The sequence below is a fragment of the Copidosoma floridanum genome, unplaced genomic scaffold, assembly GCF_036245765.1.
Source record: "Copidosoma floridanum isolate Cflo_tuat_1 unplaced genomic scaffold, Cflo_Japanese_pri ptg000025l, whole genome shotgun sequence".
NCBI classification, from domain to species: Eukaryota; Metazoa; Arthropoda; class Insecta; order Hymenoptera; family Encyrtidae; genus Copidosoma; species Copidosoma floridanum.
Genome location: NW_028321902.1, coordinates 2,371,072 through 2,392,836, shown reverse-complemented (window position 1 = coordinate 2,392,836; position 21,765 = coordinate 2,371,072). Strand labels below are relative to the sequence as shown.

At 34.4% G+C, this 21,765-nt stretch overlaps 3 protein-coding genes and 1 pseudogene across 4 annotated transcripts in view; 3 read left to right on the top strand and 1 right to left on the bottom strand.

The window, feature by feature from the left end:
- The window catches only part of Fas1 (fasciclin 1 Fas1 domain-containing), a 328,849-nt gene extending 326,330 nt beyond the window's left edge, over window positions 1-2,519 (top strand). For both annotated transcript variants that reach the window (XM_089595538.1, XM_089595537.1), the window contains one exon: window positions 1,859-2,519. In XM_089595538.1, the coding sequence (XP_089451664.1) occupies window positions 1,859-2,070 (212 nt within the window). In that variant the 3' untranslated portion in view covers window positions 2,071-2,519. The remainder of the gene's footprint in view (window positions 1-1,858) is intronic.
- A 9,485-nt stretch (window positions 2,520-12,004) lies between these two features.
- Window positions 12,005-17,506, top strand: LOC106641512 (PHD finger protein 14). Its single transcript, XM_014355953.3, has 14 exons — window positions 12,005-12,084; window positions 12,475-12,639; window positions 12,709-12,963; window positions 13,047-13,258; window positions 13,332-13,486; window positions 13,562-13,836; window positions 13,912-14,364; window positions 14,433-14,781; window positions 14,854-15,199; window positions 15,267-15,457; window positions 15,523-15,661; window positions 15,733-16,112; window positions 16,196-16,304; window positions 16,387-17,506. The coding sequence occupies exons 1-14, from the start codon at window positions 12,042-12,044 to the stop codon at window positions 16,405-16,407; spliced, it is 3,093 nt and encodes a 1,030-aa protein (XP_014211439.2). The 5' UTR covers window positions 12,005-12,041; the 3' UTR covers window positions 16,408-17,506.
- Window positions 17,507-17,626: 120 nt separating this feature from the next.
- Window positions 17,627-19,132, bottom strand: LOC106641520 (methionyl-tRNA formyltransferase, mitochondrial). Its single transcript, XM_014355962.2, has 6 exons — window positions 18,885-19,132; window positions 18,608-18,808; window positions 18,425-18,547; window positions 18,183-18,361; window positions 17,914-18,108; window positions 17,627-17,840 (listed from the first exon to the last, which is right to left on the bottom strand). Exons 1-6 carry the CDS (start codon window positions 19,085-19,087, stop codon window positions 17,671-17,673), a joined length of 1,071 nt encoding a protein of 356 aa, XP_014211448.2. The 5' UTR covers window positions 19,088-19,132; the 3' UTR covers window positions 17,627-17,670.
- Window positions 19,133-21,029: 1,897 nt separating this feature from the next.
- LOC111643508 (putative salivary secreted peptide pseudogene) lies at window positions 21,030-21,564 on the top strand (annotated as a pseudogene).
- Window positions 21,565-21,765: the final 201 nt, after the last annotated feature.

The window sequence follows — 21,765 nt, the reverse complement described above, 5'->3', positions numbered from 1 at the left end:
TAATTGCAACCAATTTTTTTTTAACGAATTATTACTCTCAGAAAGTTGCCCATGATATTGCTCTTTGCTTTAAAAAGCTGCACGATTTTTTAAATTAATTAAAACGTACGATTTAAAAAAAAAAGAAGAAGAAAAAAAAAACGAGTCGTTAAATTTTAAATTGTTGACATTCATTCTCAAAAGAGATGAGCCCAAGTTCATTTGCTGATTTTAAATTTATGTCACGTGCTACGAAAAATTAGTTCACAGGCATCAGGAATAATTTTCTTTTAAGCTTGCGCAAGCAGATGCTTTGCGTTTATGTACCAACTTTGATGGCTTAACGAGCACAAACACAGTGTTCGCTTACTTTTTTAGATTTTTTAACAAGCTAGATACCTTGACATGAAAAATTTTACTGACACCATAAAAAACAACAAAATATGTGTAATTTAAAAATAATCCTTAAAAAAAAAAAAAACAAGGTGAAAAAGGTTGGATCGCTACACAGTATTCGATTCGAAAACTTGAACGAAACTCAGAGAGCGAAAAGCCGTAAATACAAGAGGCGCGGCTTCGTGAGCTTCGCAAGAGAGAGAGAGAGAGGAAGCGCGCGTCCGGCAATTTATTATGCGCCCTTCGGACGCCATTTAAATGCAAATTCCATGATTACGCGCCGTAGCGCTAATTGCTACGTGTTCTCCCATAGCGTTTTCCCTCTTTCCTCCCGCACCTGTGCCCTGTTTCCCTCTTTTGAGTCCTTCGCCTAATAACACGCGTGTGCGTGACACTTTTTCTCTCCCTATTCCACCCCTCTCGTCCCTTCTTTCATGAATTTGTAAATTTGAAATTGGATGAAATGCGAGCTCTCGATTTAATTTCAAAGTGAAACGAATTTTCGAGGTGTCAGTAAATTTTACCTCGTTCTTAGTTTTGCACCATCATTTTTCTTTACTTTTGTTTTTTCTATTTTATTTTACTACTTATTTCACGACGCATATTTTCTCCTAAATTTTTTATCTCTACGTTTTTGTTCACAGCAGTTTTATACTTTTAAATATTCATTTTGTTCTATTATATCCTTTTTTTAATGTCTTTTTCTTTTCTGATACTTTATATTTATTATTTGAGTAACTATTATTGCGTAGTCCAGCAACCACTAACAATTTAATTTGCCAAGGCGACAAGTAATTATTATCGCAGCTGCATATGCTATGCCAAAATAATAAAGTAGTGATATATATTTTGATTGCGGTGTAAGCCAAAAATTATTAGCTATCAAAATTAACTGTAATAATAGCTGTAATAATATATAAGAGTTATAACGAAGCTATAAAAATGTTTTAAAAATAGCTACATAAATTACATTTATTTATTGTTAAAAAACTGATGTAAAGACAACAAAAACTTTTTTTGTACTGCAAGCAATGCTCTGTTTGAAAAAATTAGTACATCTTTTAAATCATTACTAATACCCTTGTGAACAATTTTTTTTATTTTTCGGTAGAAAAAAAATTTGTGATTCATGGCTATTTATTTACACACTTTTATAGCTTTTTTATAAGTAGTTATAGCTAATGTTATGTAACATAAAAGCTAAAAATTATATCTTATGTTTAATGCCTAAAATTTGCCTAGAAATGATGTATTGAACTAGATACAAATTTAAAATAATTGTAGCAATTAAAAAAATAAGTATATTAATAAAAAAAATATTACGCGAATAATTGCTGCTTGGCAAAATTGTAGCAAAATAAATACACCAAAATTGCGCTTATTGGCTTTGAAGAAAAAAAGCTTCTTTTTTTCTCCTCAAAAATTAACATAAAAAAACCATCTCTTGGTCAATCAAGCATTATAATATTAACTTAATTTATAGGTTACCAGATCGAGTGGAACAATCGAAAAATCAAAGTAATCCGACCAGACGTCGCTTGCACCAACGGCATCATCCACGTGATCGACGACGCGATGCTCACGGAATCGGACATCCAAGTGACGCGTGACAATGGTGGTGGCACGTCCGCACCGATGCTCACCCTCATCATGTCTCACGTGTTATCGATCTTCATTGCCAAGTGGCTGCTCTAAGTTACAGCAGCGAACCTAACCTCAAATGTCGAAAAATAATTTTTAAAAAATGAACAAAGTACCGAGGAACAAAAAAAAAACTACGTTTCGCCGGCAACGCGATTGTTAACGTAACTTAAGACACTTGACCGATCCGTCTCGATGATCTTGCTTTTTTTCAAACAGTATGGAAAATATCAACATAGAAGAACTTGACCTACATATTTGGAGTCACGTGATGTACGGCCGCCATTTTGTCGACTGCACACACGCGATTGGAGAAATATAAATATGTCACTCTTGAACAAGTTTGGATGATCATTGAACCTAAAGCGTTTACGGACAACAAAAATTGTATTTTAGCTCTAATTAGTCATTAGGTTTATCACTTTGAATTTACAGAATTAGGAAATAAGTAATGTCAAGAATCTCATTATTGGTAGTTTCGAGACAATTTAGCGTTATATAGGGTAATGCATTTCTGTCTCTCTTATTCTTTGGTAATGCATCAAAATGGTAAACAGGACTTTATGAAAAATGTGCCTAATGTTATCAAAGCCGATCACGAGAGCGAGAAATGAGGAAAAAAAAAAAAAAATGATCGCTAGAGCGGATTCGGGACCTTCCTTAGGCCAGTGAATGATAGTCTATAAATAATCATTATCTTTGACACGGAGCATGTAGGAAACAAAAAAAAATAAAATAAAACTATGGACGAACCAAATAACTAACTAAATAATAAATACAAACCAAATAAAGGGTAGAACCACTGTAGAATTATTTTTAGTTGATTGACCACTCTTATGATTTTTCAAGCACGTGTTTCATTAAAAAAAAGAACTGTATCAATTGGAAGGTTGGATAAAAAAAAAATGTTGACACTTGGCCAAGTTACGAATCTCTAGAGTTGTTTTACCCTTTGAACCTGATCCCTTGAAAATAAAATCAGTATATAACCAAGCGCTACTAGTAGCTTGCGACACACGTGCAACAGCATCGTAATCTAATTTTGAAGCTTCGAAATTTTTTCCATTGACCCACAATCAATCTATACGTTGCAAAATATCATAGTTTTTTTTTTTGCGCGCGTACACCGAAAGTTCGAAAAAAAGTGTCGAAGTATGTAACTTACGTGTGTACGATTGTAATAAACTACTTAAATTTTAATGCCAATGGGGTGTGATATTCATTGGAGTGTTTTTTTTATATAATTCCATCGAAAAGTCGATAGGCGTGACTTGGTGATTGCATTACCTTTTTCTCATACAGACGAACACGGCCTCACGTTATTCATTTGATTTTCTACAAAAACTCTGGAACTTACCGAAAGAAAGTATTAAGATTTAAACACGAATCAAATTTGGAAAAAAAAATCAGATTGAGAAAATCGAAACACCGAGTCTCGCTGCGCCGGGCGTTAGCTGTATTATAAGTATTTGCTATTTATACTTACCGACGATACTGCCACAGTTCGCATAGCGGGGAAGAGCCGAGACGCTCGAGTTTTGTACAATTGTAACGATCAAAATGTTGAAAAAGAAAAAAAAAAACTTCAAGCGAATGAACAAATAAAATGAAAAAACAATTATACCTATATAGGAAACCGATTAATCTGTTTTGCTCTTCGAAAGGATACGACATTATCACACGTGACACGTATATTGATGTTGGAGTTGTGTACAGAAGTTTCTTGTGTGGATGCAAATGTGAGTGAAAGAAAATGAAAGAAATAGGGATAAGGTACATAATATTAATAATAATAGTAATAGTAATAATGATGATGATATAAATGACATCGTTTTCTTCATTGCCTTCAGAAATCAAGAAGATATATTACGTTGAGATTAAAATGATTAACTACCTGAAATAAAAACAAAAAAAAAACTCCACCAAGTTGAATCGTAGATGTTCCCTTTTTTATGAGCTTTTATATCGAACTGGCTTTTCAAGGAGACGAGAGAATCGATACGACGAGGCACCAAACCTGGTTTCCGTAAGAGATTGATGTTTTTTTTTTTTTTTTTTAATTTATCTCGTATTACAAATGTAAGCAGCAAGGATTCGATAAAACATTGTGAGTAAGAAAATCAAAAAGACTTTAACAAATAACACACTTATTAGCTTACTCGATACAACTGAATGTGTAAACACCATTTTAAATATGAAATAAAATTTTCTAAACTAAATGAGATTATGTAGCTTGTACATAAAAAAAAAAAAAAAAAAAGAAAAAAAAAGAAAAAATGATTTTTCTCTGTCGATTTTCAGATTTCCTTGCAGGGAAATTCATATTAATTCTGTTGAATTTTATGAATGAAAATACATGCGAGATTTATAGAGGACAAACAATAAAACATCATCTAGTGCATGTCGTGTTCATATCTAAATAATCGCCCGTTTGTGGTATAAAGTATAAATATATACACATAACAGTCAAATTTTCAGATCGATGGATCGATAGTGCTGTGTACGATACGGTCGTGAACGCACGGCACAATCGACTACTTATCAAAGTCTTTTTAAAAATCTTTGAAGATTAAAAAAAAAAAAAAAAAATTAAAGGTCGATGTTACATATTGATATCAATCTATACAAATTTAAAAAAAAATTTATATGTATAATATACAGAGATTTATTGATGATCGATGATAGAGAAGATGATAAATTAAAAAAGTTGACGAGATTAAACTAAATACTCTATAATCAAGTGTTTTAATACATAAATGTGAAATTCTACCAATTGTACTTCATATTAATAATAACATTGATTTTTTTTATCATTTGTAAAATGCATTGACCATGTTTGTGTTTGAAGTGATTAAAAAAATTTTCTTTAAGGGTTTTTTAAATAGCCATCCTTTACCTGAAGTCAATAAGTTTTGAACAAAGTAATGCATTATAATTGAAATCATAAAAAAAAATTAATACCGGACGATTAAACTTCTTGTTGGAATGAAACCAAAGTAAATAAATATTAACGTGTATATGTATAAAAAAAAAAAATTAAACTACCACTGTTTGTTCATTAGAAGATTAAAAAAAAATTGAAGAAACCGAATATAATAGAAACTTTATCTCTCTGTATAGATGTGTCTTAATGTTCAGCTAGTCGCGAGAACAATGAATTTAAAACTATATACACACACTTTTCTCGTCTCATTCATAAAAATCTTGCATAAATTAATCATAACTATCAACACTAATAATCACGATACAGATAATTCTTGAAAATCTTTTTATCATGAAATGTGTAATTGAGCCGTCAAATAATTAAAATAATCATCTCGTTTTATTTTGCTCCGTACAACATCACGATGTTATTTGTAAATTATGTAGATAAAAAATAATAATATTATAATAATTAATGTGTATAGGCACGAGTCTTCTCTCGCCTTTTTTCATTCGTACGAAATAGAATACAACATTCATGCACTTAGCCATAAAACTTTATACGTAGGGTCCACCAGAGTTTTGAAAGTTTACTGATATTTTTTGAGTACCGCGTTTGATGATAAAATTATTATTTGGATTGAAATATTTTTTAAATTAGTAAAAAAAATTTCCAATCCAAGGATTATATCCGGTAGGATTATTAAATTAATATTATTTGATATTGTTCTTGTAGAACTTCCATATCCTCGTGGCCAAAAATCAATTAGTAGCTCGACCGAAGAAACCGAAAAAATAAAGATACTGCTTCAAAGTAAAATAATAGTGTTTTTAGAGTCAAATTTTTAACGACAAATAAATAATTAAACCTGATGGCGTTTAAGCCGATACACCTGCAAAGGAGCCAATAATTCTATCAGTGCATATATATGTTGTCATTGTCAATGGGCTGGTGAGTCTTATTTGGGAGGTGATTTATACACAAATAAAGAAAAAGCAGTAATAATTCGTGTTTACAATGCTAAGGTAAGCTTTTGGATAAATTTTCCATACTTAAAAAAAAATTACCACCAAATATTTCAATTGTCAGGAAGGAAATAAAAATTTTTTATCATGCGTTAAAATACCGTTGAGGTATCAGTTTTTATTGAGGGGGTGTATATACTTTTCTGTTTAACTAATATTACCATTTAGTGAAATAGAAGATTTTCCATGTTTTTCTCGAATTTTAAATTGTTTTTAAAATGATATAGGTATGAGAAATTTAAAGATATACAAATATTGATAATAAAAAGCTCCAACAACCTTTTTAGCTTTTTTTTTTTCAAAAGAAGATGAGGGGACACTTTGAAACATGTTTTGATGTAATAGATTTTGAGTAAGTTTTGCTAATAAAATCCGAGTTTTTGATAGAACATTTGCAAAACCGACACTACAATAGTAACACTTGTAATTTTACTTGGTGTTAGTCATACACTTTTGACATGAGCTGCGTTTTTTAGATACTAACGAATAAGCAAAATCACACAAACCTCAATTCACATGCCTACCTTCAACGTAAAAACAATCCAATCTCTTATTGACTAAGCAGAAAGAAAAAACATGTGTAATTGTAATTTTTGACAAAATCATTCGTAAAGAAATGTTGTTTTGAAATCTTACAATGTCTCGAATATGTATGCCTTGCATAATAATAGTTAATTAACGAATTGATGGAGGAAAAATTTGTATAACTCTGCCGATGAAAAAGACTAAGAGTTGCGTTTTTTCACACGTTTCTATTGAATTTTTACGGATTTTGGTGCTCCAGCTTGAAACAACATTTTTCACGAGTTTCTAGCTTGATCATCTATTAATAATGTCGTCAAAATCATGGATTAACTCAAAAAGAAAAAAACAGCTTTAAAAGCCGTCGTCTTACGAAATCTAAGTTTTTAGTGTAAATTAAACAAAATATTATTTAGCTGAACTTAAATTATAAGTTATTGTGAGTCGTTGTATAAAAGAGCAGAATAAAGCAATTAAATCGTTCAAATTAAAAAAAAAATGAATAAATGAATAAAAAAATACAAAACGTATACACTAATCCAAAATTAATTTTATGTATCTACTCGTTGGCACTGGCAAACATTGGCACTTTGACACAATTTAATTTCGCGTTCTAAAGAGCTCCAAATTCAAGGAGTTTTGCGTTATATATTAATACAAATGCACGGGTTCCGAAAAAAAAAAATTAAAAAAAAAAATCCATGTAAATAAATAGTAGTGAGTCGAATCACGTCAATGATATCCATGAAATAAAAAATTGCGGTCGTTTTATAGTTTTCAGCTCTAAATAATTAATCTAAAGAAAACAGAGGAAAAAATCCAAATCTTTGCTTGTTCACGTGAGAATGAAAAGATAATGCGAGGGAGAGAGCGAATGAACGCGAGGCCAATGATTCAGTACACAAAAAAAAAATGACACACATTCACGAGTATTTTAACAAAAATTTTCATGATAAATCATTTGAACGTATCTGCTGTCACTGTTGAGGGTAGGAATAAGTATTACCATACGGAAATGAATGTACGAAAGGTAGTCGCAATGATCGGAAGGTTTGACAAATTATAAATGTTGGATTTAATAGAATTACACGTAACAACATCATCGAACATACACATATACACAAATACACTTTTTGAAGTTCCCACCAAAAAAATATAGGAACAGTGACTATGTGCATGAAACTGTGAGGTATAGGAATGGCTGCGGTACTTTAGGGTTTCAAAAACTATGAAAATGTTTATTTTATCTTTGAAACTCTATTTAAGCTTTGATCATATGAAAAATTATTTTAAAAATTTGCACTTTTGTTTCAAATCCTAAAGTTTTGAGCCTTCCTCAAGAATTAATTTATTAACCTTCTACATATTACATTATATGAATATATATATAAAAAAAAAAAAAAAATGTAACGATTAAGTCTTGGTAGGAAAATAAAAAATTTGAGTACCACAGAGCTATTTGTATTATGAAAAATAAACGAGAAGAAAAAAATGATCGCTTTGTTTAACAAAACAAAAAAGAAAAAAAAATATTAATAAATAAAAAAAACATCTGATGGTGATACGTAAAATTAATGGATCATACAATTAAAACATGCCTTTATGTTAAACAGTTAATTGTAAAGAGTAAAAGTTTCAACAATGTATTGCGGTCGACGTATTTTAGTGTAAAAATATATTTTAAATAAGCGTCTCCCATGTAGATGATTCTTACTTTTTTTTTTTTTTTTTTTTTTGCGTGAAAATTTTTAGCTTTTGTTTAGAGATACGTGGGGGAGAGAGTCGTACTTTCAAAGAAATAAGAAAAAAAGCTATTCGTTCACTTTTTGTCAATCAAAAAATGATACGACGAATGAAACAAAAGCTTTTTCTGTTTCGGAGCGAAAAAAAGGATGAGGAGGATATCTAATCCATTATCCATACAAACGAGGAAATTGCGTATTTGCGGGGCGAGTAGAGCGTTTTTTTCGTTGGTCACTGCAATGGAAAAAATACAATTGGCCAATTAGAGGATGTAAGAGTCGTTTGGGGATGATTTTATCATGTTAACCCTCGTCAATGATGAATCCTCGCCTTGCAAGTGCAGTCAGATGTTTACGAGATTGTTCCTCGAACTATTAAGATGTAAGTCACGTTCTGTACACTTGCGACGCTTTTGCTGTATGATTTTTCTGATAAATAAAAAGATTCTATGATAAAACTGATGTGTTGATGTTACATTATTATATGTATATTGGTCTGATTGTTTTTTTTTTTTTTTAATTTTACATATACTGTGTTCGAATAAAAATTTAATCAGTAGAAAAATATTTTTCTTCAAAGTATTTTAAGTCTGCTTTATGGCACAAGAGCTAAAAATGCGCTGTTTATAAAATTTACGCGCTCGTTTGTACTTATTTGTAAAGAAGAATTAAAAGCTATTCTTTTTTTATTTCTGATCATTAATACAAGATAGCATTTTTTAATAACAGAACTGCAGTAAGTTTACATTAATTGTTAATTACAAAAAAAAAAAAAAAAACTATAGAATGGATTCTAATCAAACGCAGCTCATTATCTTCCTTTCTTAATTTTTGGCTTCGTTGCACAGCTATACTTTAAAGGTTACGTGTTTTAAAAAAGGTCAAGAGTATTTTAATTTTGTAAATATTGTCGATTTTATGAGCCATATAAGATATGTAGAATATTAATGTAGAAACTTGCCGCAAGTAGCATAAAAAATGTCAACTATTTATTGTCTATTTATAAGATTATTTGCGGCTGGTTTATAACTAATAAAATGACTTTGCTGTAAATAGCAATAATTATTTTGGATCAGCGCCATCTAGCGGTCTTTATTTTTTGGCCAAAAGTGGCTCCAAAAATTCTCAATCAGAGCATTCAGGATTAAAGCCATTTAGTCGATTATAAACCAGCCGCAACTCATGATAAAGCTATAAAATAAAAGAATAACAATACATGTGTTTTAGGCGGCAAATTAACAATTTATTTTCTACCAAAAAATCGACCTCCTATGTGTTTGTACTTTTAAAGATAAATTTTTAAGTATAAAATAAATTGATAATTTGCCGCCTAAAACACACGTATTGTTATTTTTCTATTTTATAGCTTTATCATGAGTTGCGGCTGGTTTATTATTGACTAAATGGCTCTAATCCTGAATGCTCTGATTGAGAATTTTTGGAGCCACTTTTGGCCAAAAAATAAAGACCGCTAGATGGCGCTGATCCAAAATAATTATTGCTATTTACAGCAAAGTCACTTTGATAATTACAAACCAGCTGAAACTAGTCTTACAGATAGATTATAAAAAGTTGACGTAGTTTGTGGTATTTGCGGCAAGTGTACAATCTATTTTTTACTTGAAAGTCGAGCTCTAAAAATAGAGATATTCATATGGTTTAATAAAATCGACCATATGGCATTACTTAGTAGTAATTTCTTTAATTACTACACATAACTTTACGTACATCTTACACCGTGCTCTCTTTACCAGAATGATAAAATCAGAGGCTGTAAAGTTACGTAGGTCGTGGTGGTAACGCCGCTTGGGGTGTTTTCCGCAATCGTCGTCACCAGCAAGTAATTTAAATTTGCGCTCTACGTTACCGTCAGGTCAGTAAGTCAACTACCTTGAATTAAGTAATATATTCCGTATAATCTGGCCATGGCCTTAATAACTGCGCAGTTAAAACAGCAGACGACGTGAAAGTCGAGAAAAAAGTGAAGATTTCATCGCTGTTGACTGTCGTCTGCTATTTTAACTGGCCAGATTACGGAACAGAGCGCCAGTTAATTCAAGGTAGTTGACTTACCGACCTGATGGTAGCGTAGAGCGCAACCTTCAACTACTTGCTGGTGACGATTGCGGAAAACACCCCTTATCTGTATATAATTAAACATATATAGAGCGCGCGGTGGCTCAGTCGGTTAGGTCGTGGCCGTCGTGGATTGGCACACGGGAGTCCGTGGTTCGATTGACGGCCAGTGCGACTCTTCAGGCGAGTACCTCTGTGATTTTTCACATGTGCTTTTTCACCACCCAATGGTCCTCGAGGAGGGTTTAGAACGACCTCCTCGCAGCAAAAATTGCCTAATTTCCCCCTACCCCCCTCCCAGTAATGGGAGGCCTCCCATCCCTTTCCTTGTCCCCAAGGGCTAAGTGCCATAGTAGTGCCCTTATTAAAGGAGCCGGACGTATAGAGGGTAGAGCACTAAAGCACTATACTTAATTAAAAGAAAAAAAATTATACATATATATGTATATATATACCAAATCAAAAAAAGATCCAGCCTCACCTTGACCAAGTGCGCACAGTTTAGGTTATGTCTGAGCGAAAGAGCATAGCAGAACAGCAGAAGGGTGTGTGTTCACGTTCAGCCCCCTTTCTCTTCTCTCTCTCTCTCTTTTTGGCAGCGTGGAGCGTGGCCCTTTTACCATAAAACGCTTACCTAAATGTACGACATATCTCGTAACGACTTGTACATTTTTCGTCTCGCAACGATAAGCTTGTACTTTTAATCAAGGCGAGAGAAGGGAAACAGGCGAGAGAGAGAGAGAGAGAGAAGAGAAAAAAAATTGTCGAACGAGAAATATCCCTATCGGTGTTTGTATTATTTTCTATCTGGTCCAAAAGTGTAGTATACATCCACGGGGGCGGGGGCGGGGGACGCATACCACGAACGACGGCTTAAAAAAAAAAAAGACAAAAAGAAAGGAACATAACAAGAAGAGAGCCGTTCGGGCTGGTGCAGCACACACACACGCGATAAAGAGCCAAAGGTGTTTTTTTTTTTTAAATTATTTCCTTTTTGCATGAGTGTGTGTGCATGTGTACACTTACACGAGAGAGCGTATAGCCGTCTGCTTGTTGTGTGTACTATATATACATATGTGTATACCGTGTTTACTGCATAATTTAATTTAATTTTATTGTTTTGCACGTATATCTGTGTATACAGGGAGCATCAAAACTGCCATATACAATCGTGGAAGATCTTGATGTACGTCATGTGGGAATGAGATGACGATGATGCTGATGATGCAGATGATGATAATGATGCCGGGTGCTGCATCGTTGTCGTCGTCCTCGTCCTTCTCGACGCCTTCCTGAATACTGGGAGTACAATCACGTAGCAGCCGCGCACAGCACAACTCGTTTAGTTAAATCTACTCCTGGAGTTTCATCGTATTTCCGTAATACAGTTCCTGCGTGTGTACATATGTACACAAAAAAGTGGGTTCACGCATAACGTATACACATCATACATTTACCCAACGCGTGGACACGCTCGCGGGTCGTCATCCTCTGCTGCCTTCGTTTTCGTTCCCTTGGACGAAGATTGTATATTATTTTGTGGTTGCTGCAGTGCTAGTGGTGTTGAATTTTTTTTTCTTTTTTTTTTCTTTTTTTTTTTTTGTTTTTTTTTTTTTTTTTTCGTTGGTCAGTTTAAAACCTGTGCGTATGTGTGTGTAGTTTCTTTTATTTTTAATTTGAAAAAAAAAAAAAAAAAAAAAAAAAAAAAAAAAAAAAAAATTGGATTAACTTGACAGGATGTCGCACGACGATGACGTTGGCTTTCTGTACAAAACTATGAGTGAGTACATTTGAATCTTGGTTATTACTATTATTTTTAAGTTCATTGAACAGTCAATTACTGTAAAAGATAGTACAAAAGTTGCTTCAAAAATTACTGATGAATCGATTTCAGTGGAACAAAAAATACATTAAGAGTTACCCTTGTCACCTGTTGATCTTATCACAAATGTAATTTTCTTTCGTAATCAAATTTTTTGGGTATCTCAAACCTGTAAAGTAATTCTGAGAACGATTGTAAGTGCATTAAATATAGTAATTTCCTTCTAATTTATGTGGACTACCAGTTTATAAAAATCCTAAAGTCTAGATGCTTGGTTGGAAATAATTTTTCAGTACCTCAAACAATTTTTGATAAATTTTAAATATATGCAACTCAAAATGCCTTCAGTTGAAAGAGATCCAAAGAAAAGAAGGGTGAAACCAGTGGAATCTGCCCAGACATCGCTGTTAGATTTCGATTTAGAAGAAAGTTCAGACGACAGTGATTTTAGAATAGAAGATCACTGCGAGGAGTCTGACGATGACTCTGTTGACTCTAACAACGATGGAAAAGGTATGTACAAACTTCAAGATGACCTGAAGTGTATAATATTGATGTCGTGATAATCACACGTGCTTCCAGATGAAAATGACGACGACGACGATGACGAGAGTGATTCAGACGAGTCTGAGGATCCATTATTGGGCAAACAGAAAAATGGGGAGCCCACGAGTTTGGGGGACGTCATTGAAAAGGCCAAACAGCAGGCTGAAATGGGCGGACCCCTGGATGACAAATTATCCAAAATGTTGATATGCTGTGGTTGTCTGGGCGACAGGAGCGACGATTTCAACGAGATCGTCGAGTGCGACGGCTGCGGAGTTACTGTTCACGAAGGTACATAGTTTGTCCACAGTATCATTATCAAATGTTTTGTTAAAGAAAGCTTTGATTAAAATATGGTATCATGTGAATTGCAGGCTGCTATGGTGTGTCGGACGTTGAGAGTTTCTCCAGCACGGACTCGTTGTCTCAGTCGGCGCCCTGGTTTTGCGAGGCCTGCAGCGCGGGAGTCGAGGATCCCAACTGCGAGCTTTGTCCAAATAAAGGTGGTATATTCAAAGAGACTGACGTGGGCAAATGGGTCCATTTGGTTTGCGCACTTTATGTACCTGGCGTTGCGTTCGGCGAGGTATAAGACTCGATTCTTCTTCACTGTCTGAAATTTGAAACAACTTAATCATCAAGCTCATCGTCATCCACAGGTCGATCGACTGACGAGTGTGACGCTCTTTGAAATGGCGTACAGCAAATGGGGAGCAAAGGCCTGTTCCTTGTGTGAAGATGTGAGATATACCCGCACTGGCGTTTGTATAGAGTGCGATGCTGGCATGTGTCACACGTATTTTCACGTTACTTGGTATGTACTTAAAGCTATGAAAAATTCTCCAATAAATTGTACGCGTGAGGTCTGATGCCTTTGTTTAAAATCCAGTGCTCAAAGGGAAGGCCTACTCTCTGAAGCGCATAGCGAAGAAGTCGACCAAGCCGACCCTTTTTATGCTCACTGCAAGTTACATTCGGACAAGGTGCTTGTTCGCAAACGCAAACGCAATTGGCTTGCGTTACAGCTTCGAGCAACGTATCGCGCGGAGATGCTCAAAAAGCCAGAGTACCGAGAGACTGAGGAGTTTTTGAGGATTCAGCGGAAGCTTACCAAACACAGGCACAAGTACCTCGCGCACAAAGCTACCAAGCCACCACCCTGGGGTACGTTATACATTATCGCAGTGACATAGCTTTTTGCTCCCTAAAAAAAATAACAATGAAATTTTTATTAAATAGTTCCTACACAAAAGATGCCAAGACTGTTGACCACCTCGGCGTCCGCGTGCAGAAATTTGTACCGCAAAGCCGAGCTGATGGGCATCGACACAAAAGTCCTGGAGACCCAGGAAGAACAGATAGCTTCCCTCGTGGACATTCGTAAAAAGTGGCACATATCGCCAGCCTTCAGTGTCGAGTTCATCAGTTATTATTTGGACCGGCAATCCCGTAGTAAGGCAATGAAAACCCGTTTGGAGGAGCTACTCACAGACAACAATCGGCTGTTGTCCGAGCAACAAGAGCTCGACAAGAAATACGACGAGGCGATGAAGCTCAACGAGGACCAAGCGAGGGTTTGCGATGAGTTGAGGTTGCGCATTGAGGTCTTTCATCGTGTACTAAAGGCTGTTGGTTACTCCAAGCCTCTGCCTGTGGTAAACGAAATCGCAAAGCCAAAGCCATTGCCTCCGAGTAAGTAAAGTTTTACGTTCTTCGAAAATCCGCAGTTTGCCTGCCACTAAACGATCTTTGTTCAACAGCCCCTAGTACTCCATCGATAGCAGCTATAAAAGCGGCCAGTTTGAATTCAACTTTCAACAGTACACCGAGCAAAAGCTACGAGTCGTCGACTTTTGATTTTAGCCACATATCATCGATAACGGCAAGTCCTGTGGTCGCAGCATCAGTATCAACGTCAAGTCTAGCAACGGCAGTTGAGATTAATCACAACGCTAGTGTGACGCAGCTCAGGCATCAGTGCGGTATATGCAGAAGGTCGACGAACCAGCATTTGCTGGTCAAATGCGATACCTGCCAGCTGCACTATCATCAGGGCTGTTTGACACCACCACTTACTCGTGCGCCCAAAAAAACGAAACTTATGGGATGGTGAGTTTTTGTACGAATTCATTTGTTCGTAGAAATGCAATTAAACTTATCGAATAATTGTAATTATTTCAGGCAATGCTCGGAATGCGATAAAGAATCGTCGGACTCGGACGTTGAACGGATCGACACATCGGCGCCAAGACGACTGAGGCATTGTAAAGAGGAATCTAGTAACTACGCGGCCACGACGATAATCGAGGAGGCACAGGTGCATAAGCCACCGTCCAGTAAAATAAAAAAAACGTGCGAGTCGAAAAATAATGCGTCGACACCTACGTATCTACCAGTAGCTGCGGTGCCAATGCCAATGGTGCCAGTTATAACGATACACGATAATGTGCCACCCGTGTCTCTGCACAACAACAGTATTAATGAAAACTCGATTTCTCATGTCAATGCTGTTCCTTACACGCCGAAGGTAAGTGAGGTGAAGATGGTTGTTGGATTGATCAATTATTTCTTCATGTTTGTTTGTTGTTAAACAGGTAATAATCAAACCGATGGGACCACAACCAAAAGAGCCGGAACTAATAGATATTGAAGAAATTAATTACAATCACCATGCGGTTAATAATTCAATCATGTCCGTGAAGGAAGGCACTCCGGAGTATAGACTGGCACCTCTGGATGGTGTTATTGATAAAATTTCCGGTCGAAGTGGAAAGAAGAGGAGAAGGTGAGGCTGATTGGAGTTTGTATTTGTTTTTCGACCAAAGATCTAATTTTCAATTGAAATTTCAGAGAAAAGCATAAACGATACAGTCCAGATCCGATAACTGGAATGAAACAGCGAAAACGAAAGCACAAACGAAAGAGCATGGACATGGAAAATCCGGAAAATCACAATCCTCCCGAAGTCCATCGGCGAATCACAATAAAAGTATGTTATTCCATAATCACACCGATGCAACCATTTCTCCACAATACTAAACTTATTGATTTTTCTTTCAGATCAAACCCATACCTCTACCAGAAGGTGAAATAGCATCGGACTCGAATCCTCAGATGTTTGTGGCATCGTCAACAAGTACAGCGATGACACCACCACCACCACCACCAACTTTCGTACCTCCACAAACGCATCCATTGCAGCTAACAAAATCGCCAGCCAAGCCACAGCCACCAATCCAAACTGCACCCTTGCCATTCGTACCCTCGACGCCTTCGCCAACTACTGTACCAATTATGCATCCTATACGTCCCATAGTAGCACCACCCGAAGTAGTAGGAGGGCGTAGAGTGTCTCTTGGTAACAAGAAATCTAAAGAAGCGGAAATACTCTTGGAGTGCACCGTTTGTAAAACTATGGGCAGTGGTCAGAATTCTGTTACGTAAGTGTCTTATCATTAAATAAGAGCTGAAGATAAAGTTAATTCATGAACTCTAGAATTTAACATGAATGTTTTTTTTGTAGGTGCGATGAATGTAAGAGATGCTATCACTTTACGTGTCTCGATCCTCCTGTAAAGAAATCTCCCAAGAGACGAGGTTATTCCTGGCACTGCGCTGACTGCGACCCTAGCGTTAGTATCATAATATTTGCATAGTTTATTTGAGTTCTTACTGATTTATCAAGTATTAAAAAAAAAATTTACTTTATTGCAGGCCTCTGAACCAGAGAACTAGCAGCACCTAGACTGAAACACAATGGAGCCCACAAACAGAACTGTATAATTTTGTACATTTATCAAGAAAACAAAAAGATGCAAATGATTCATAACAGTTAAGTGTACGCGTGTGTTAGGTATGCCAGGTATAGACAAATCATGCGTATGAAACTAAAAATTCCTCATGACCCTTTTCTCCCCTTCGACGCTTATACCGACTGCATGGCTCTGTAATTATTGAAAAAGGAGTTACGTGAGTAGACTTGATTGCACATAAAAGTGAAACTGGGTGAATGTGGTAGTTTCTTTGTAGTTATATAATGGACTGCTCTTTTTTGTTGTTCTTAGGGAGCAAATAAAAATAGAAAAAATCAGTAAGTGTGCAAAACTGAGATCGTGTCTGAAATTTTTTGGAGAAAAAGACGATCAATCGGTTTTGATGAACTCTTGAAAAGTATTGTATTCGACGACTAGTTATATATATATATATATATATATATATTAAAAAGAAATTGTCTGGTCTTGCAAGGACGATCACGTCACAAGAGCTATTGATATTAATCCCTTGGTGATCATTCCTGCAGAGTTCCTGATTATTTAAGCTTTATGGTACATTTTTTTTTTTTTTTAGGTTTTTAAAGAGAGTCTGTAGTTATGATTTAGTTTTTTTTTTTTTTTTTTTTTATTTTTTTAACTTTTTTATTTTTTAATATTATTTCAAAGATTTTGATAATTTGTATTACTGTGCTTTACTTATTACTTAAAAGATGTTAAATTTTAATATGCATCAAACAGAACTGATTTTCACAAAGGTCAATATTTTTTTATGAAAATTCATTAGTGGAAGAATACGTAACAATCAAGTCCATGATTTTTGTTAAACTATGGACTCTCTTTGTATGGTTTTTTTTCGTACTCTCTCTTTGTGAGTGATCAAAATATGTTTCAAGTGAAATTCTTACATTAAGTCCACCGTGGCTGGTTTGCAAGGTATTTTTTTAATTGTAAAATAATTTATCAATAAGTTTTGATAAATTACGTGTAGTGCTATTATGCTAAAGAATTGAAATCATATTCATACCCAACAAAATTGATAACAGCCAATCGTACTGTTTGATTGAGTCAAAAAACTTGAAATGAATTTTATATATCATTTCTTAAGAATAAATTGTATTTTATGTGAATAAAATTGATTATTTGAAATAAAACATATTTTTAATCAACAACTTTTCATATGATTTTGGGCTTATGAGATTATTTACAACGACGCGGTCCTTAAATGTCAGTAGAATGAGCATGATTTTTCTTTCCGATTCAAAATGAATCCACAGCCAAAGTTGAAGGCTGATTGTGGTCGTCGACCAGGTATCACTACAGTTCCTACAGTGATCCAACCATTTCCTTTGCAGGAAACATAAAGCTTTTTATTTTTCTTGTCAAAGATGGCTAGTCCTAAAATAAAAAATTAACGTTACAGCCAAAAAACTTTAATTAAGTTCAAATAATTCCGATTAATTGATTTTACCTGGCACTTTTTCTCGAGTACAATTTATATTTGCACTTTCAGAAACCACTCTGACATCCAACAATTTAACGACTTCTTTGTTGAAGTGAGTTCTCAATGGTTCAATTCCACAAAGAGCTCTTTGCAAATTATAAATGTTGGTAGCACTCATATCTTTCCAATTGATGTACGATATTTTCTCCGTTATTTTAGGAGCTAAAAATTGCAAGGATTCAAACAAAAATTCTGAATTATGTTGTTCTCTGGACTTCTTAATTAACGCTATTTACCATAAGTAGCTTCATTTTCAATTTGTGGTTGGGCTGTGTTTAATACATCTGGTATCTCAGTCATTGTCTCAGTCAGTAAATCAGCTCCCAAATTAGCCAATTTTCTGTACAACTCAACGTATGTTTCATCTGGATGTATACTGATTTTTCTTTGCGCAATTACAGAACCAACATCAAACCTAAAAGATCACAAAACAGTTTATTCTAATTTGTTATAAATATTAAAATCTAATTTTGTTTACTTTTTTGGCATGATTTTCATGATGGAAACACCTGTAACTGTGTCTCCATTCAGCAAGGCATGACATATCGGAGCAGCTCCTCTCCACCTTGGCAGTAAGCTGCCATGTACGTTGATCATACCACTATGAAAATAAGGAGGTATTGAAAGTTTGGCTTGAAAAAAAAGATGCAAAGATTCTTACAGGGGAAATAAGTCGATGATTCTTGAAGGGATCAAGTGTCCAAACGAGACAACAACACCAATCTCAAAGTCATCTTTTTTGATTCGAGGTGGCCAGTTGTGCACAATGATATTGTGCTCTTTGGCATATTTTATCACAGCGTTCTCTTGGCCCTTGTAAGCAGTGACAACTTCTAACCTTCGAAGAAAACCACTTTGTCTGCTGAAAATAGTAAAGATAAAGCATTGTTACCCCCTATAAATTAATTACAAAGTGCTGATTGTTCAAACAAACGTACTAATTGTGGTTCAATGCTTTCAAACTGGCCAAAGCAAACTCATCGGTGCCAAAGAACAAAACACTCCAAGGTCCATCATTGCAACTTTGAGAATAACAGTTGAATTTGACACTGGCACTGTATCGATTTTTTAAACCATGGATAACTTTTTCTCCTGCTTTTATATGTGTAGATACGCATTTTGAAAATATACGTATAATCATAAAACGGTTTTTTTTTCAAACAATATCTGTAACTTGGTAGTAATAACTCACTTACTTAACCTTTTATATTTATACTTTACCCCCAAAACTATAGCAATTATCAAAATAGAAAAGACAAAATATTTGTGCGTAAAAAATAAGGTGTGTTAAGTACTTGACTAAACATGTGTTGGATTTAAATTCAAGTTTTTATTGAATAATAAAAATAAAAAAAACTGGTGATGCGTTACATAGAAGTTGCTGTAAAAGATCCCATGTTTGAATTTTCGATCTTCGATATTTTCGGCGTGCGACATTTGTCGATTTTCAAAGCGTGTTTTGTGAAAAAATGTTTTATGTTTTATTTTTTGAACCTGCAAATCAATCATACATAATTATTATTATTTTTTCATCAGAAGTTCCTTTTGCTAAAAGTTAATTAATACTTCGATACGGATTATTGACTTAATTTTTTTTTTTTTTGCACTTTTATTTTTAGTCAGATTTTCCGAGAGAAATTGAATAAAGATATAATTATGAATTTTTTACATTAAAAAATACCGATAAAAACTCCAAAAAAGGAGCTTTCATCAAATTTTCTAGGGGCAGACTAGGGCTCCATTATTTAATGAATTTTTCAACACTTTAAAAACTTTTTTTTTTTTCAATAAATAAAGCAAGTACATTTAAAAAAAATATAATTACTTATTACATTTCACGATATAATACGTAAAAAAAATTCTTTTTCTATCAGATAACTATAATGCATTTTAGAAATTTTACTGTGAAGTGTTGAAAACACCAAACATTTAAATATTTTGTCTAATTTTTTTCCACATTGACTTTTCTTTCAAATTGGAATAAATAGTTTTAGCCGAAAAAAAATTTGTGAAGCAATGTGCTGTAAGTAAGTAATTAAAAGAAAAAAATATTAGTGTGTAATGTATAATGTAGTGTATTTTTAGTAAAAACTAAATGGAACATTTTTTTTTAAGTATCCATGCCCATGTCCGTTTGAGGGCCAGACAGAGTATCGTCATGTTCAACGTATTAAAAAGAGAATTATTTAGGGGAATAGTAAGACAACTCTCCATGCATTTCATATTACATAACTTATTGTTACGTATGGGTTAACGAAGTAAAAAAAAAAAAAAAAAAGAACATTTGTCCTGTTTTTACTTGGTATTGATTATTTAATTTAAAAAATAAACAAATAATTTGAAACCCACGTAAAAATAGGAATAACAGAATAATGAGTCAAGTCTTAACATACATTTTCATTTCATGTGATGCATTTCATGTTTATTGTCATATTAATTACATATGTCACCAATAACACACAACGTTTAAATAACGTTGAAACTGTCCAGTAATTTTTTTAATTAAAAAAAATGTCTACCCTATTTCTGCGTTAATTTTCTTCCAAATCGTTGGCTTACATAATATTAACATCTGGATACTAGTTGGATACTATTATTGTCACCTATTGGATCTTAAAAAAAGACTGATAAAAGCTGACGTTACCAAATCTAAAGTATTAAAAAAATTTCAAGTACAGCTTAAACGTAACGTGAAAAAAAACTACAAATTGTTATAAATAATCGTTATAAATTAACGGTTGATTAACATCATATCTATTAATAAACTTGTTACGAGTTGATGATCAAGATGCACCGATTTAGGGAAAAAACAGCGGATAATCATTCGTGCGAAATATATTGCACGCGCGTGAATCACTCGATTATACGCGAATCAAAAAATACGATAAGAATGATAAGGCCGCTATAAAAAAGGATTTTTAGTCCAACCGAGCAGTCATTAGTCAAGTATCAACGTGATCAATCGGTTCTTGTATTCCATAAAAAAAACAGGTAGGTTTTTGTCTGGTATTTAAAAATTTTTTTTTTTTTTACACATTTAAAGTTAAAATATTTGAATGGGTTATTGATATAATTTGCAGAATCTCAGGAAAAACCATGGCTGCCCAGCGTCTCTGTGTCGCCCTTCTCTTGGTCGCGCTGGCGATCGCCAGTAGCCAAGCTGCCATGAAAAATGACTTGATCGTTGGAGCTCGGGTTCCCGGCGACCGGGTCATCCAGACCGCGATTGTCCAAAAATCCCACGCCATACTCCAAGTCGTCAAACTGAAGAAGACCTTCACCGGCGACAATTACAGTAGAATTACGCAAGTTCGGCTGATGGATCAGAACAAAAATGGTAACGGTGCCACTCCTACGATCATCAACGGCGGTCCGGGCCATAATTTCGTTACCGTCGAGTTCAAGAGCGTCCGTGGCCACAGCATTGATTTCATCGTCGAGCTGTACGGGAGGCCCTAGGATGTTTAGCCGATTATCTTCGTGTTGTTTTTTTTACAATTTGACCATTGAATTTTTTAACGAGTTTGAATGTTTCAACCATTTTTTGTCTGACAATAAGTGAAATCATGTCAAACACCAATCTACGGAATGAATAAATTGTGACTCCATTTTACACGATTACACGGGTAATTTTTTGTTTGTTTTACTACATTTGTTATTCGTTGATTTCGAAGGGGTGATTAGATGATTAAATTATTAATTGTTAGATTTTTGTACTGAGAAGAAGGAGAACGTCATATGTCATAGATTGTATAAGAAAATCTAGAATATTATCTTGTTTGTCACAATCAAATCCGTATGAAACTCTAATCAAAATGA